We start from the raw sequence: 12,419 nt of genomic DNA on the forward strand, positions 1-12,419 counted from the left end.
AAAGCTCGCCGCCTTCTGCAGGGAAGCCAGCACCGCCCTCATACCCGACTGCCCCTTCACAGATCAGTCCATTTCTTGTTTATTTTTCATTTTAAATGGGTTAGACATGCACAAAAGCCTCCCTTGAAAAGAAACAACCAAGATGTCAAGAGGATGGGAAGATCCAACTGCGAGGCTTCAGTACTAATCCATGTCAAAGGGCATGTCGTCGACAACTTACTGTAAACTTCCAGGAAGAGAAAAAGTAGTCAGAATAAAATAGTTAAGTCCAGACAAGTGTTTGTCATTCATTATCTGGAGTCAAGCTTGGATTTCTCAACACAGCCAAGCCAAAGCAAGCACGTTAATAATAAAACATCTTTTACAGGGAGCTACACGCCAGGCGTGCAGCCTGCCCTTGAAGGGAGAAAGGCTGGAGGCAGGTGGAGGCTCTGTTTGCTTTTCTCCGATAACAGGTATTTAGTTTTCTACGTCACTTTGGTTTATCGTAGCCTGAAACCCGGCCGAGCAGCCCGGCTCCACCTCCCCATCTGCTCCCCGCACCAGCTGGCCCCGCGGCGGAGGGGATGCAGTGCAAGACACGCCGACGCCACACGGCCTGCCGGCTCCCCCCGACCCAAACGCGGGGACCCCCAGCCCTGCCCGGGAATGGGGGGGCATCGCTGGAAAATCCCGCAAGACAGATCTTAACGTGACGCGGCCGTCCGCAGGGAGGGGAGTGGCGGGCGATGGGATGGCTGCACGCGTGTCCAAGTCACGCAGGGAGCTTAAAAACAAGGCAAATCCCCCCAAATCCTTCCTCAAGCACTGGGACTGGGAAAAAACCCAACTGACCACAGCAGGGAAGGGCAGAGCACGAAGGGGCTGCTCCTATTAGCTGGGGAGGCTCCGGCAAAGACGTCTCCTGTATTGGCACAAAGCGAGCAAACACCCAGCCCAGGCAAGAGCCAACAGGTCGGCGTGCTCTGCTTTAATTCGAATAACCCTTTTGTTTTGATAAACAACCTGGAGCAGATTCTCCACCTTCTCTGGATATCCTGGGGTCCTAATTGCACCCCAGCCCAGCTCCCCACACCCCTCGGGCTGCAGTTTGGGGTAGGAAGGGGTGCACAGAAACAACCCCCCCCTGCCCGGGCTCTGCCAGCTGCAGGCGTTGTGCAAGGCACCGTGCCCTCTTTCCCCATCCAACAGCACCGCGAAGGTGTGGATGCCTCTGCCCCATTACTCACGCGTCTGCAATCGAGACGTGTTTCGGGGAAGCAACTCGGTTTGTAGGAGCCGTATCCAAAAATCCTGCCTGTTCCCTCAGCGCCCGACGCGGTGCATCCCTCCCAATTTTCCCCCGCAAACAACTGGCTCCTTGCAGTGCTCAGGTTAGCACGTCTCCGCTTTGGGGCTGAGGAGGAACAGCAGAAAAAAAAGTCTATAATGTTTGCTTTGTTCCCGGTGACAAAAGGCGAGAGTTATAGCAGACAGGAAAAAAAAAATATATAAAAATAGCACATATGTATTATAATACATATGTATATTTATATATATCTTTGAAATAGAGGGCAGGAGGAAAGCAGAATTATTGAAGTTTTTTATGGAACAAGGAGCTTTGAAAAATTTGGAGGGAGGGAACAAAAAGTCAAGTTTAAACTGTTTTCAATGGAAAAGGCCATTAAAGGAAAAGGGATCTTTTGCAGAAAGATATATATTTTGCTGATTTTGGCTAAAAGCCCTGTTCAGAGGAGGGAAAAAAGCCTTCATTTAAAGGTTTTCAGCTAGCATTGCTTTGCATCTTTACAGCGCTGTCTGTTCATGAAAGCATCCTTGCAAACCTGTTGTTGCTGGAGCACGATGCGCCCAGGGAGGGAGTGTCTGACCACGCACTGGGTGCGGGCAGGGGTTCGCGCCTGTACCATGAAAATAAGCAGGTGTTATAAAAGGCAGGGGAAAAAAATAATTTAAAAAAAAAAAAATCAACTTCCCCTCCTGTGTTTTGCCCCTGGGGAAGGGAAATGCTGATCCTCCAGCTCACAGATGGTCCTCCTGGAACAGTCGCCTGGTTTCCACCCCGTTGGCCACGTCTGGTGATGGGGAAGGATTTTGGAGGAAGGATGAAGGACATCAAACTCCCTCCCCAACGGCAGCGCCAGGAGCACTGCATGTGCCGTGCGCGCCACGGGACGTGCCACGGGATGCGATGGGTATTTCCCAGGATGAAACACCGCCTTCGCCCGCCGGTCCCTCCCCGACCACGACCACATCTCATGCCGCAGAGGAGGAAGCTGCGGGTCAAGCAAACACCTCCCCGGCAATTAAAGTCATTTTCTTAATATCGACCAGTCCCAGCCATCCTATGATGGGCCACAGAAAATATTAATTATACCCCCTCCAATTTAGACAGGTTTCTTTCTCATTCAGCTGCTGCTGAACCTGAGCCACAGCCAAGCAGGGATTCAGCACTCGCACATGGGGAAGAACTGAGCATCACCTGAACGGTTGTTTTCCCACCTATCTCCCCAAAACTTCACACAACTGCAGACACAGCAACGAATTTAGAGTAATGCCACCAATGAAACGCTCAAATTAATAGCAATAAAGTGTAAGTGCTCCACGTGATAACGCAGAGCTATGCTTGGGAAAACGATCTGTGAAAGCTTAAAAACCAGCACAAGATGAGACCACTGGGAAAAAAAGAGCAACAAAACAAACAGTCCATTTCAATATCCTTTTCATAAGCAACTAAAATGAACCCAGGAACACATCAGAGAATGATCATTTAGCACAGATCAAACAGTAGAACTAGCACATTAAAAATACATGCAGCATTAATCAGCTACGCAGAGTTATATGCCATCATTTCCATAAATAATACAGGATCAAAGCAGCCCAAGCAGCACTGTCAGTTAATGCAGTCAGCCAGTCAGTCAAAATAGAGTAAAGCTGCCTGAAAACTACAGCAGTATAATTTGCCAGGAATAAAGCAGATTCATCTGACAAGTGGCGTGACCAGTTAAACGGGTAAAGGTTACCGGCAGCCTCTTAATTATAGAGGTGATGCCACAAAGAAAAAAAAAAAAGAAATAAAGGGTTAATGCAGCTTCAAATACATTTTTTTTTTCCAAGCTTGGGGAATATCAATGTATATCTTGTCTAGTGATAACCCCCCTGAAGAGCCAAGGTGCGGGGGAGAGGTGGGAGGACCGACCCCACCGGGAGCATCCCCAGTGGCACCAGAGTCATGTCGGGGCTGGCTGGCGGTAGCTGGAGCAGGGGCAAGCCATGGGGGTGCAGACGAAACCGGGGCCCCTTCCCCGGAGGCAGAGCTATGCTGGAGGGGCTCCCCTTCGCCAAGGAGAAATATCCCAGCTGCAGAACCATCCCGCCTGCTCGGGGTGAAGGCTCACCGCCAATGGCTTTTAAATATACATACATCTATCCATGCATATCAAATGCCTGTGTCATTAAGCCTTTTGCTGAAAGGCTGCAGAGCCATTTAGCTGCTGATTTTTAAAACAGGCATGTGGAACAGCGCAAGCTATAAATAGCAGAGATGCTTGCCTCGTCATGTTTCTGGTGGCTTATTTATAAGGACAGGGGGCAACTGAATTAAAAATGGTAAAAAAAGCAACTTGGGCTTCTCTCTGGTTTCGCAGCCGAGCTGCCTCAAGAGCAAAACCTTCGAGGTTTTGCTTTTTTCTTTTTCCAGGCGAAAAGCAAACGCCCGTCTTTCATGCTTAGACTCTGAATTGGTTACATTTACAAGGCAAATTTTAATTCATACAGCAGGTGTTCAGAAAAAAAAAAAATCCTACTTTAAGCAGCACAAGACCAAACTAAGGCTTCGCTTTAGTTCATGCAGCTCCGGGGAGACTCCTCATTTACTGAAACAGGCCCCGCGTGTGTATGACACAGAAGCAGAGACCCCAAAAATCTTTTCCAGAGTGGGCGGGGGAAGTCCTGAAGGGGGTTGAGCAGAGTTATTGCTGAGTACGATGCCTGCCCAGCATCACAACCCCAGTGCATTTCGTGTGACGAAGGGCAATAGGAATTTTGCATGGGAAGATCCGGATGAGCATCAGCCAGAGGAGGAATTCAGCCTCCAACAAAAGAGCCGCTTCAGGCAGCTCAAACCATCCCCGGCTGATTAGTGGTCCAGCAGCGTGTTTAGACGGTCTATTCTTCGCAGGCAGCTAGGCGCAATCCAGAAAAGCCACGTGAACCGAGCATCCCCCCCTCTGTATTCGGTGCCTTTTTAGACAGCTGGTGAAAACAAGGGGCAACAGCCAGGCTGCCCTGGACCCGCTCAGCTACAGGAGCTCAGCCGGTTGGGATGGGATCTGCTCGGCCGTAGGAGGAGAAGCTGGACCACTTTTCCAGCATCCCTGGCTGTGAAGAAGCAGGGAGAGGGGATGGGGAGAGGAGCTTTGGGGGGGGTGGGGAGCGAGTGACCCCATCAGAAGAGGTAAAGTCACCACTTCTCCGTGATCGGCAGCTGTGGAGGAGCCAGGACCGGTGCCATCGGGAGGCTTCCCATTGAATTAGGGGGGAAAAAAGTTCTGTCCAAACAAATAAGATTCAATTATTCCAAGTCCAGAATGTCTTGTTCAAAATGCTTTCAGATTGACGAGCTTTAATCCAATAAAAGACCCTTCCAGACAGCCCTGCCGGGATTTTGGGGGCATTTCCCCCCAGCAGGGACCCAACAGCCCCCCAGTCCACACTGGGGATGGATGTGGCCCCGAGCGCAACAAGGACATTGATCTTACGGGGCAGCCTCAAGGCGCAGGACCCTCGAGCCTACTGGAAGCTTAAGCAGAAGCAATGCAAGAACAACGATTTCATTTCAGTCTGACCCAACCCAAAAGGAAAATTAAAAAAAGCAAATAATTTCCTGTGAACCAGAAACCCTGGTTTTCAGCCAGTTTAATGAGACTGAACTGCAACCGGTTCTGTTCTCCTGGGGTGGTGGAGACACACGACCCCCCAAGGCAGGGCAGATGGCTAGATTGCAATCTAGCCTTTAGCTCATAAAACATATTAATATCCCCAACCAATTATAAAGTGCCAGACTCTGCCCCCCCGGCCCCCTATCCCCACTGAGCGATGCCTCGCCGCACAAGGCAGCCCTGTTGAGCTCAGACACACAGCACAAGCCAGGGCAGCAAAGTCTGTGGGTTTCTAGGACCTCTGAAACAAGCCCAAGCCCTTGCTGCAACCTCATTTAAGAGGTCAGTGAAGGCTCAGGTGCAGTCTAGGTGCTGCACAGCAATCCAGCTCCTTAACTTCTTTTTTTGTTTTAAGCTCTCGTCAGAGGCAAAGCAGAAGGAGCCTTCCCTTCCAGCCAGATGGCTGCAAGAGAAATCCCTGCCTTCAGCCCCCAGCATCAGCATGAGTTTGTTTCTAATGATAGCAGATGCATCACGCCACTGCTAAGATCTCGGCTGCTTTTTGGAAGCACCAGCGAGCACCTCGGATCTGCAGCAGCGCTTCCTGACAGTCAGCTGGCATTAGCTCTGCAAATACTAGCAGCAGCACAATGACTTAGCCCTGTGTATTTATAGGCCATGGGCTCTCGTCAAAAAAAACTCTGAAATCTTTCCCCTGACTTCAGCAGACTCGCGTCCGGGGTCTCTGTTCCTCGGAGACAGCTTGTTCTGTGCTTCTCTGCCCACAGCCACGGGGTGTGGGAAGTCCTGGATGTCCCTGTCTCGTGCTGCTCACCCGCGCACAGCTGGTGGGGACAGACTCGGTGTCCTGGTTTCGTGGTTAAACCAGGACACTTGGGTACAGGCTTGATGCCCACCATCACCACCACCCATCTGGGTAGACCCCAAAATGCTGCAGCCACCTGCAAGGACCACGGTCCCCTCTGGGATGCAGTTATTCGCCCCCTGAGGTTACACCTCAGCATAGCCCATGAGATGAGCTCTGCTGCCAGCCCAGCACCATCGCTCCTTTAATTGCAGTGGTACTTTCCCCGCTGGCACAGCCCGGTCCATGCTGGGCAGCGGGCAGGATCGAGCCCAGGGTGCCCCCCTGGGAAGAGGCAGGGTCCACTTGCACCCTGGCAGGATGCTCCAGGGGCAAAACCAGCGACTGGCTGGGAAACCCATCCAACGCTTGTCCATGCATTTCCCAGCTGTTTGGACAGAGACAACCTCTGCACCCCATGCAAACCCCAATCTGTGCTGCAAGAGTCCCCCCGGTCACAGTCCGGCACCCTGACCACTGGGTGCTGCCCCAACTGTCCTAGCCCCTGGGGACCACAGCCACCCTTGCAGAGCCCGGAGGACCGCTGGCGTCAGCGAACGGGGCCGGGACACCTCCTGCCCACCACACAGCTTCTGGCAAACCACTTTATTTGGTGTTTCAGCAATTTTGCTGCGGAGGCTGACAGTGGCCTAACCACAGGCTGGTGTGCGGGTATTACTGGGAGCAGCCAAGTAAATAACTTCAACGCGCCATGCAGTAGCAGTCCTCTTTTACACGTGGTATTTTCCAAGTGGCAGCTCAGTGATGTGATGATGTCCGAATCTCAGCTATCATTTAAAAGAAAGCAAAATCCCAGCACCACTCCGTGCGGAGGGAAGCTAACAAACAAGACCTTGGATGCTCTGTAGGTCCTCCCAGAAATATCCTGACTTTTTTTTTTTTTTTTAAATGAGCATTGCCAAGTCCAAGAATCTCAAAATTTGAGTCAGGACAGTTGGATGCATCTGATTCAAGAATGACTCAGACAGGAGCGTGGAGGCAGGGAGGAAGGCAAGGGAATGACATTGTCTGCTGTGGGCAATATCCCTTTATTTTAAGCTCAAAGATACAAACCCCACAATTTATTACTTGATTGAAAAAAGGCGCTCTCTACCCTGGCTGCTCCCATACTGATCCCAAGTAACGTGACCGTATTCCTTATTCTCAGCCTTCATGTCTGTAACTTAATTTCCATTTCTTTAAAAAAAAAAATAAATAATGTAAAAGCCGCTGACATCTTGAAAGCGAGCTATCTCGGTAACCACATTGAACACAATCCCAAGCCCTCAAACGAGGAAAGCTTAAGCTGCCATCCCAAGCGATGAGCAGGAAGACAGCCCCAGCTAGCCCTGCCCGGCTCCCCCCGCTTGCCCCCCATCAGGTCAGAGGCAGAGCAGGGGCATTCAGGCAGGTGCCTGCGTGTGAGCCCAGCGCCGAAGGGCAGGACCTGAACTTGCACCTGAAGAGATGGAGATTTTTAAGGCTGCAAAAGCCCATTGCAAACATTCAGCCTCACCTACTGCTCAGCCCCAGCCTTGGAAACCCAACCTGCTGCATGGGCATTAAACATTTACGTGCATCCCCAGGAGAGTCCTGTGTCACACCGAGCACGGGGGGAAGAGCTGATCACAGGGCAAACCTGGGTGGGAAGACCTCTACCGAAGGGCTAACGGCTGGACGGGAAAAGGGAAGAAGAGGAGTCACCCAGAGCTGCAAAAGGGACCAGCACTGGCAAGGTGTCCCAAAACTGCCTTCAGCAACTTGGCTGTTTCTGTCCCACCGGGATTTGAGAGCTCCCAGCCCCTCGAGGAGCACAGCCCTGGTGTGGCGGGGTCTGGCTGTTGATGGCTCCATGGTTCGGACCAAACTCCTTCCCCTACAACAGTACTGCTGGTGCTGTAGGGACCCCTCACAAGACCTGCCCCCACGGTGCCTCCTGCACACGTGGAGTGCATGGACCTTTCTCCGCACATCCTGCACAAAAGCAAAATCCTCCACCTCTCCAGCTGGATGATGAAGAAATTAAGGCAGAAGTTGCGACCGGGTCCACTCCTCGGCCCGCTGCCTCCCCTGCACCCAGCCAATTAGCCAGGCCACCCCCCATTGCCCCCGGGGATTTGCCAAGCTCCTCTTTACAAGCTAAACCCGTCAAGCTAATCCCACCCAAAAGCCGCAGCCACCACCCGTAGCGGGGGCTCTGGCTGCACCTCCTCCCTCTGGACTGTGAGCAACCCAGCAAGAGATGGCCCCATACCGGAGGCCGGAGACCCATCAAACATCATTGCACACCCTGACTCAGGTTTCACCCATTTCCGCAGCGGCACGGGATGCCTTCCCGTGGTTGATCGCTCCGAGCAGCCAGGCCACCTGCATTTCCTGCCCTGTGGTTGCAGCAGAAATTGCTCTTTGTCCCCTCCCACGAGGTGCAGAGGTGAGGAGCCAGACTCAGGGTCACATCTGGGACCTGGCGACCCAGGAAGCCAGGTGGAACACGAAGAGGTAGAAACCACGAGGAGGAGAGAAGGCAACGGCTTTAGAACCGTACTGAGTGTTTCAGATCTCGAAAGATGCCTACAGCCAGGGTTTGGGTGCAGCTCTTCTGCCGACCCAGCCACGGCATGGGGACAGCAAGGCTGTGCAAGGAGGTTTGGGCTTTTCAGCCCACCCATCTGCTGTGCGTGGGGCTGGAAAAGAGTCAGAACAAAACGTCCTTCCAAGAGACCCACATTGTTCAACACCGCCTTACAGAAATGGGTAGGATTGAGAAGTTTTGTTCTTTAGGCAGGGAAAGTCCAACGGGGACTGCACCGACCACAGCAGCCGCATCGCTGCTCCAACACCGAGCGTCTGAACAGCAGCCGTCCCCAAGTCAGCTTCCCCAGCAAAGCTCCAGCTTTTGCTTTAAAACAAGACTATTCTGTATAAAAGGAAGAGGCAGAGCCTCCGTGGCGGGTGTTAGAGGCTTTGGCGATAAGGCAGAGGATACTTCTAAGCTTGTCTCCACAAACACGAGGATTAGCAATTTACTTCTCTTAAAAACAAAATCCGGGATTTTAACATGATCACAGGCTTGGAAAGAAAAATAAACATCGTGGAACTGGGAAAGGGAACAGAGAGAGTGGAGCAAGCAGGCAGCTCGGCAGTAGCTGAAGTACCTCTTAAATCAGAATGAGAAAAATGCATTGAAGTTGGAATTTCAATCTTGGTAGCGCTGAACAAACACTGAATGTGAGGAATCTCACACCAATTTCTTATCAGTAATAACGGCATCAGCATTAAAGGAAGCCTTTCTAATAACGTGCATGAGAAAAGGCCCATTTGTTTCATGCAATAAAGCATATAATGCATTAATTCCTCATTGAATTGAAAAAGTTATGTTGAAAATATGCTTGAATTAAAGAAAAAGGCAGGTTTCAGCTAAACCCGTGGTGCCCACTGGCTTTACTGGGCCTTTGGTGCTTAACACCCTTTGGGAGCAAACCGCTGTGCAGGACTCCAGCAACACTCGGCAGATGGGGTCAGCACGGAAAAGCCCCACATAAAATCCACAGAGACCAGCTCCCACAGGGACCACGGCCATACCACCCACCCGTACCACCTCCGTGAGCTCCCGCGTCACGCAGGGGGATGCTGCCGAGCCCAGCATCTCCTCCCCCTGCCACCTCATCCCCCTAAAGGGTGCCTTAGGGGCACCTCATCCCCCTAGTAGGTGCCTTAAAACCCACCCGACCTGCGAGCGCACCAGCAATCCCCCATCAAGTCAGGGTTAATCTCAACCTGCCACGCTAACAAATAACAAATTAGCCTGTTTGAGAAGACATAATCTGCCCACGCGTTCCTACCCTGGCCATCACTGCAGCGTAAAAGCACCAGAGAGCAATTTTGAGATCAAGAGGCTGTAGCCAATAATAATTAGCACTTTAAAACTTCAAAGGGTGATGCTGGCCTCCACAATAAAAACTCAGCACACCCAGGGATGGTGGGAAAGAGTTACCATCACCAGCGCTCCTGTTTCACAAGCGAGATCTGAAACGCAGAGGCGAGGGCAGCCCGTGGGGGAATCTGCGGCAGCGCTGGGATTAGACACAAAACCTCCCGACTTGCATCCCTGACACCTCCTATGGCAGCGAACATAAAGGGATGTTATGCGAGCATCATATACGGACATCCAAGAGCACCCCGAAGGCATCGCTAAACCGGCCACCTCGTGCCTTGCAGTACCCCCGCATGACACTTATCACTTGGCCCATACGAGAGGGATGCTCTCAATAAAAACACTGGAGCCTGGGATGGGAGAGGCGATGCCTCCGATGATGGAAACAAACACAACACACAAGGTCAGATAGGGAAATACGTGCTCGAGGCGACTCGGGGCGGGTACGTGCACCCCCCATTTGGCACCCAGAGGGTCGCTCCATGCTGCACATGCCGGGTGAGTGGCTGAGCTGATGAGGTCTGATCGTGGCATGATAGAGCAAATTGCTTTTGCTTTAAGAAAACTCAACCCCTCCTATCTTTATCAGCAATTCCTAATCTTAAGCTATTCTGTCTCTTCCGGAGAAAGTAAAGACAGAAACCTCAATGGAAAAAAAGGAACTAAAGTCTGAAAACAAGAGACTCCAGATCTTCAACTGATTATATTTCTAGCCAAATAAAACAGGTTGATTAATCCATTTGTTCAGACTGCTAAAGCTACCAGAATAGCAGAATCCCTTTCACATTAGAGGAAGCTCAACCCACTTAAACCAAACATCTTCCAGGCAAGGAGAAAAAATAAATACAAAAAAGGAAAGAATCAGTGCTACAGCATTTGCATGGGCCTGAACATAAAGCTTTGGATATGTAGAGCAAAGCCAAGTTCTCCAGTGAAACAGACAGACAAAGCTCCATCCATGGACTCCAGCAGAGTTTTGTCTACTTAAATCTATAAGTAAACTGGGGTCTCAGCTTCAAAGACCACAAGTGTTTTCATCTCCTGGCACCGTCACTCAGCACTACACCCAGCGAGAGCTTCAGCTGAAAGCACAGCCCTCCAGTCCGCCCTTTACCTCTTCCCTCCTCACGCTCCTCACTGATAATTCCATTTATTCCTATTGCCATAATGCTTTCCTCGGCTCTGTACAAGCCCCCCAGCTGCGACAGGGGCAGGATCAGGCCTCGAGCAGGCTGCACTGAGACGCGCGTTTCCCAGAATAGGAAAAGCCCGCGACTCTTTTCTCCCCTCGCACACCCATCGGGTACCACGACGGGTAGCGTGGGCTCTTCCCAGCACCCGCCGGGCTGCAAACGCACCTTCGGATACAGGTAGGAACGTGGGCTCCAGCGACACCAAGTTATCGTTAACCCCGTTCTGCTGCCTGCACGCGGGGGCGGGACGCCGGGGAAGCCTGGATGCTCACAGAGCAACTCTGCCGCCAAGGTACCACCCGGCGATGCTCGAGCCCAGCGTCCAACAGGGTGGACGCTGCCACGATGCAACGGTGATGGGAAGGACGTGTCTTAAACTCCTCCGTGGGGAGCACGCTGCAAGCCGGGGACGGCTGCCGTGAAGGATGCTTTGGGGAGCCAGGGCCAGCACCCGCCCCGCTGCTCCCCCAACAGCGCCAGTAACGCCCGTACCACCACCGGCACCGCAGGGGTTTGGTGCACCTGCCCCGCCAGGCCCCAGCCCGGGGTCGGCACAGCCTCAGCACCCCCGCACTGCCCACCCAGCCCCGCACCCGAGCCCTGCGTGGGGGCCGCTGCCCCCCCCCCCCCCCCAAGGCCCAGCCCCGCACCGGGCACAAGGGGCCGGGGCGAGAGATGCTCCCGGGGGTCCCACACCGCGGGGGTCCCTCCTCCTGCCCCGCACGGGAGTCGCTGCAGCCGCAGGGGGCCCGGGGAGCCGCCGCCCCGTCCCCCACCGCCCCCCGCGAAGCCACCCCCGGCCGCGCCTTTGTCCGCCCGGCGGAGGGCGGGAGGGAGGGAGGGAGGGGGCAGCCCCGTCCCGCTCCCCGCCACAGCCGGCGGCCCCGCTGCCGCCGCCTCCCCGCCACGGACACGCGTGGGCCGCTCACCTGCGGGGCCGCTGCCCGCGGCCGCCTCCTCTTCTTCTTCCTCCTCCTGCTCCTCCGCCGCCGCCTCCTCCTCCTCCTCCTCCGGGGGCGGCGGCGGCGGAGCGCTGCCCCGGTCGGGCGCGGCGGTGCCGCGGGGCCGAGCCGGCGGCGCGGTGCCGGGGCTGCCCTCAGCGGGGCCGCCGCTGCCGCTGCCGGGCTCGGGGGGCGGCGCGGCGCTGGAGGGCAGCCCGGCGGCGGCGGCCAGGAGGGCGGCGAGGCAGAGCAGGGCGAGCCCGGGCGCGGTCCTCGGCCGGCGCCTCATGCTGCGGCGCGGCGCTCCGCCATTCATTCATTCATTCATCCAGGCGCTGCTTCAGCCACCGAGAGGGGCCGGGGAGCGGCGCCGGGGAGCGGGGCCGGGCGGCGGCGGCTCCCGCCCGCCTCAGCCGGCCATGCCGCGCCGCTGCCGCTCCGAGCGCCCCGCAGGCGGCTCCCGCCGCGCCCCGGCCCGGCTGACAGCGCCCGCCCCGCCCCGCCCCGCCCCGCCCCGCGCCCGCCGCCGCCAATCAGCGCCGCGCCCGCCCCGCCTGACGGCAACTTTGTAACTCTTTGTGAGAGGCGCCGCCAATCAGCGGCCGCCGG

At 54.4% G+C, this 12,419-nt stretch overlaps 1 protein-coding gene across 1 annotated transcript in view; it reads right to left on the minus strand.

Annotated features, from left to right (window-relative positions):
* The window catches only part of MEGF9 (multiple EGF like domains 9), a 52,735-nt gene extending 40,526 nt beyond the window's left edge, over positions 1-12,209 (minus strand). The window contains exon 1 of the mRNA XM_076355340.1: positions 11,799-12,209. Coding sequence (XP_076211455.1) covers positions 11,799-12,126 — 328 coding nt within the window. The 5' untranslated portion in view covers positions 12,127-12,209. The remainder of the gene's footprint in view (positions 1-11,798) is intronic.
* Between the last annotated feature and the right edge of the window lie 210 nt (positions 12,210-12,419).

Source organism: Aptenodytes patagonicus, chromosome 18 (assembly GCF_965638725.1).
Source record: "Aptenodytes patagonicus chromosome 18, bAptPat1.pri.cur, whole genome shotgun sequence".
Lineage (NCBI taxonomy): Eukaryota > Metazoa > Chordata > Aves > Sphenisciformes > Spheniscidae > Aptenodytes > Aptenodytes patagonicus.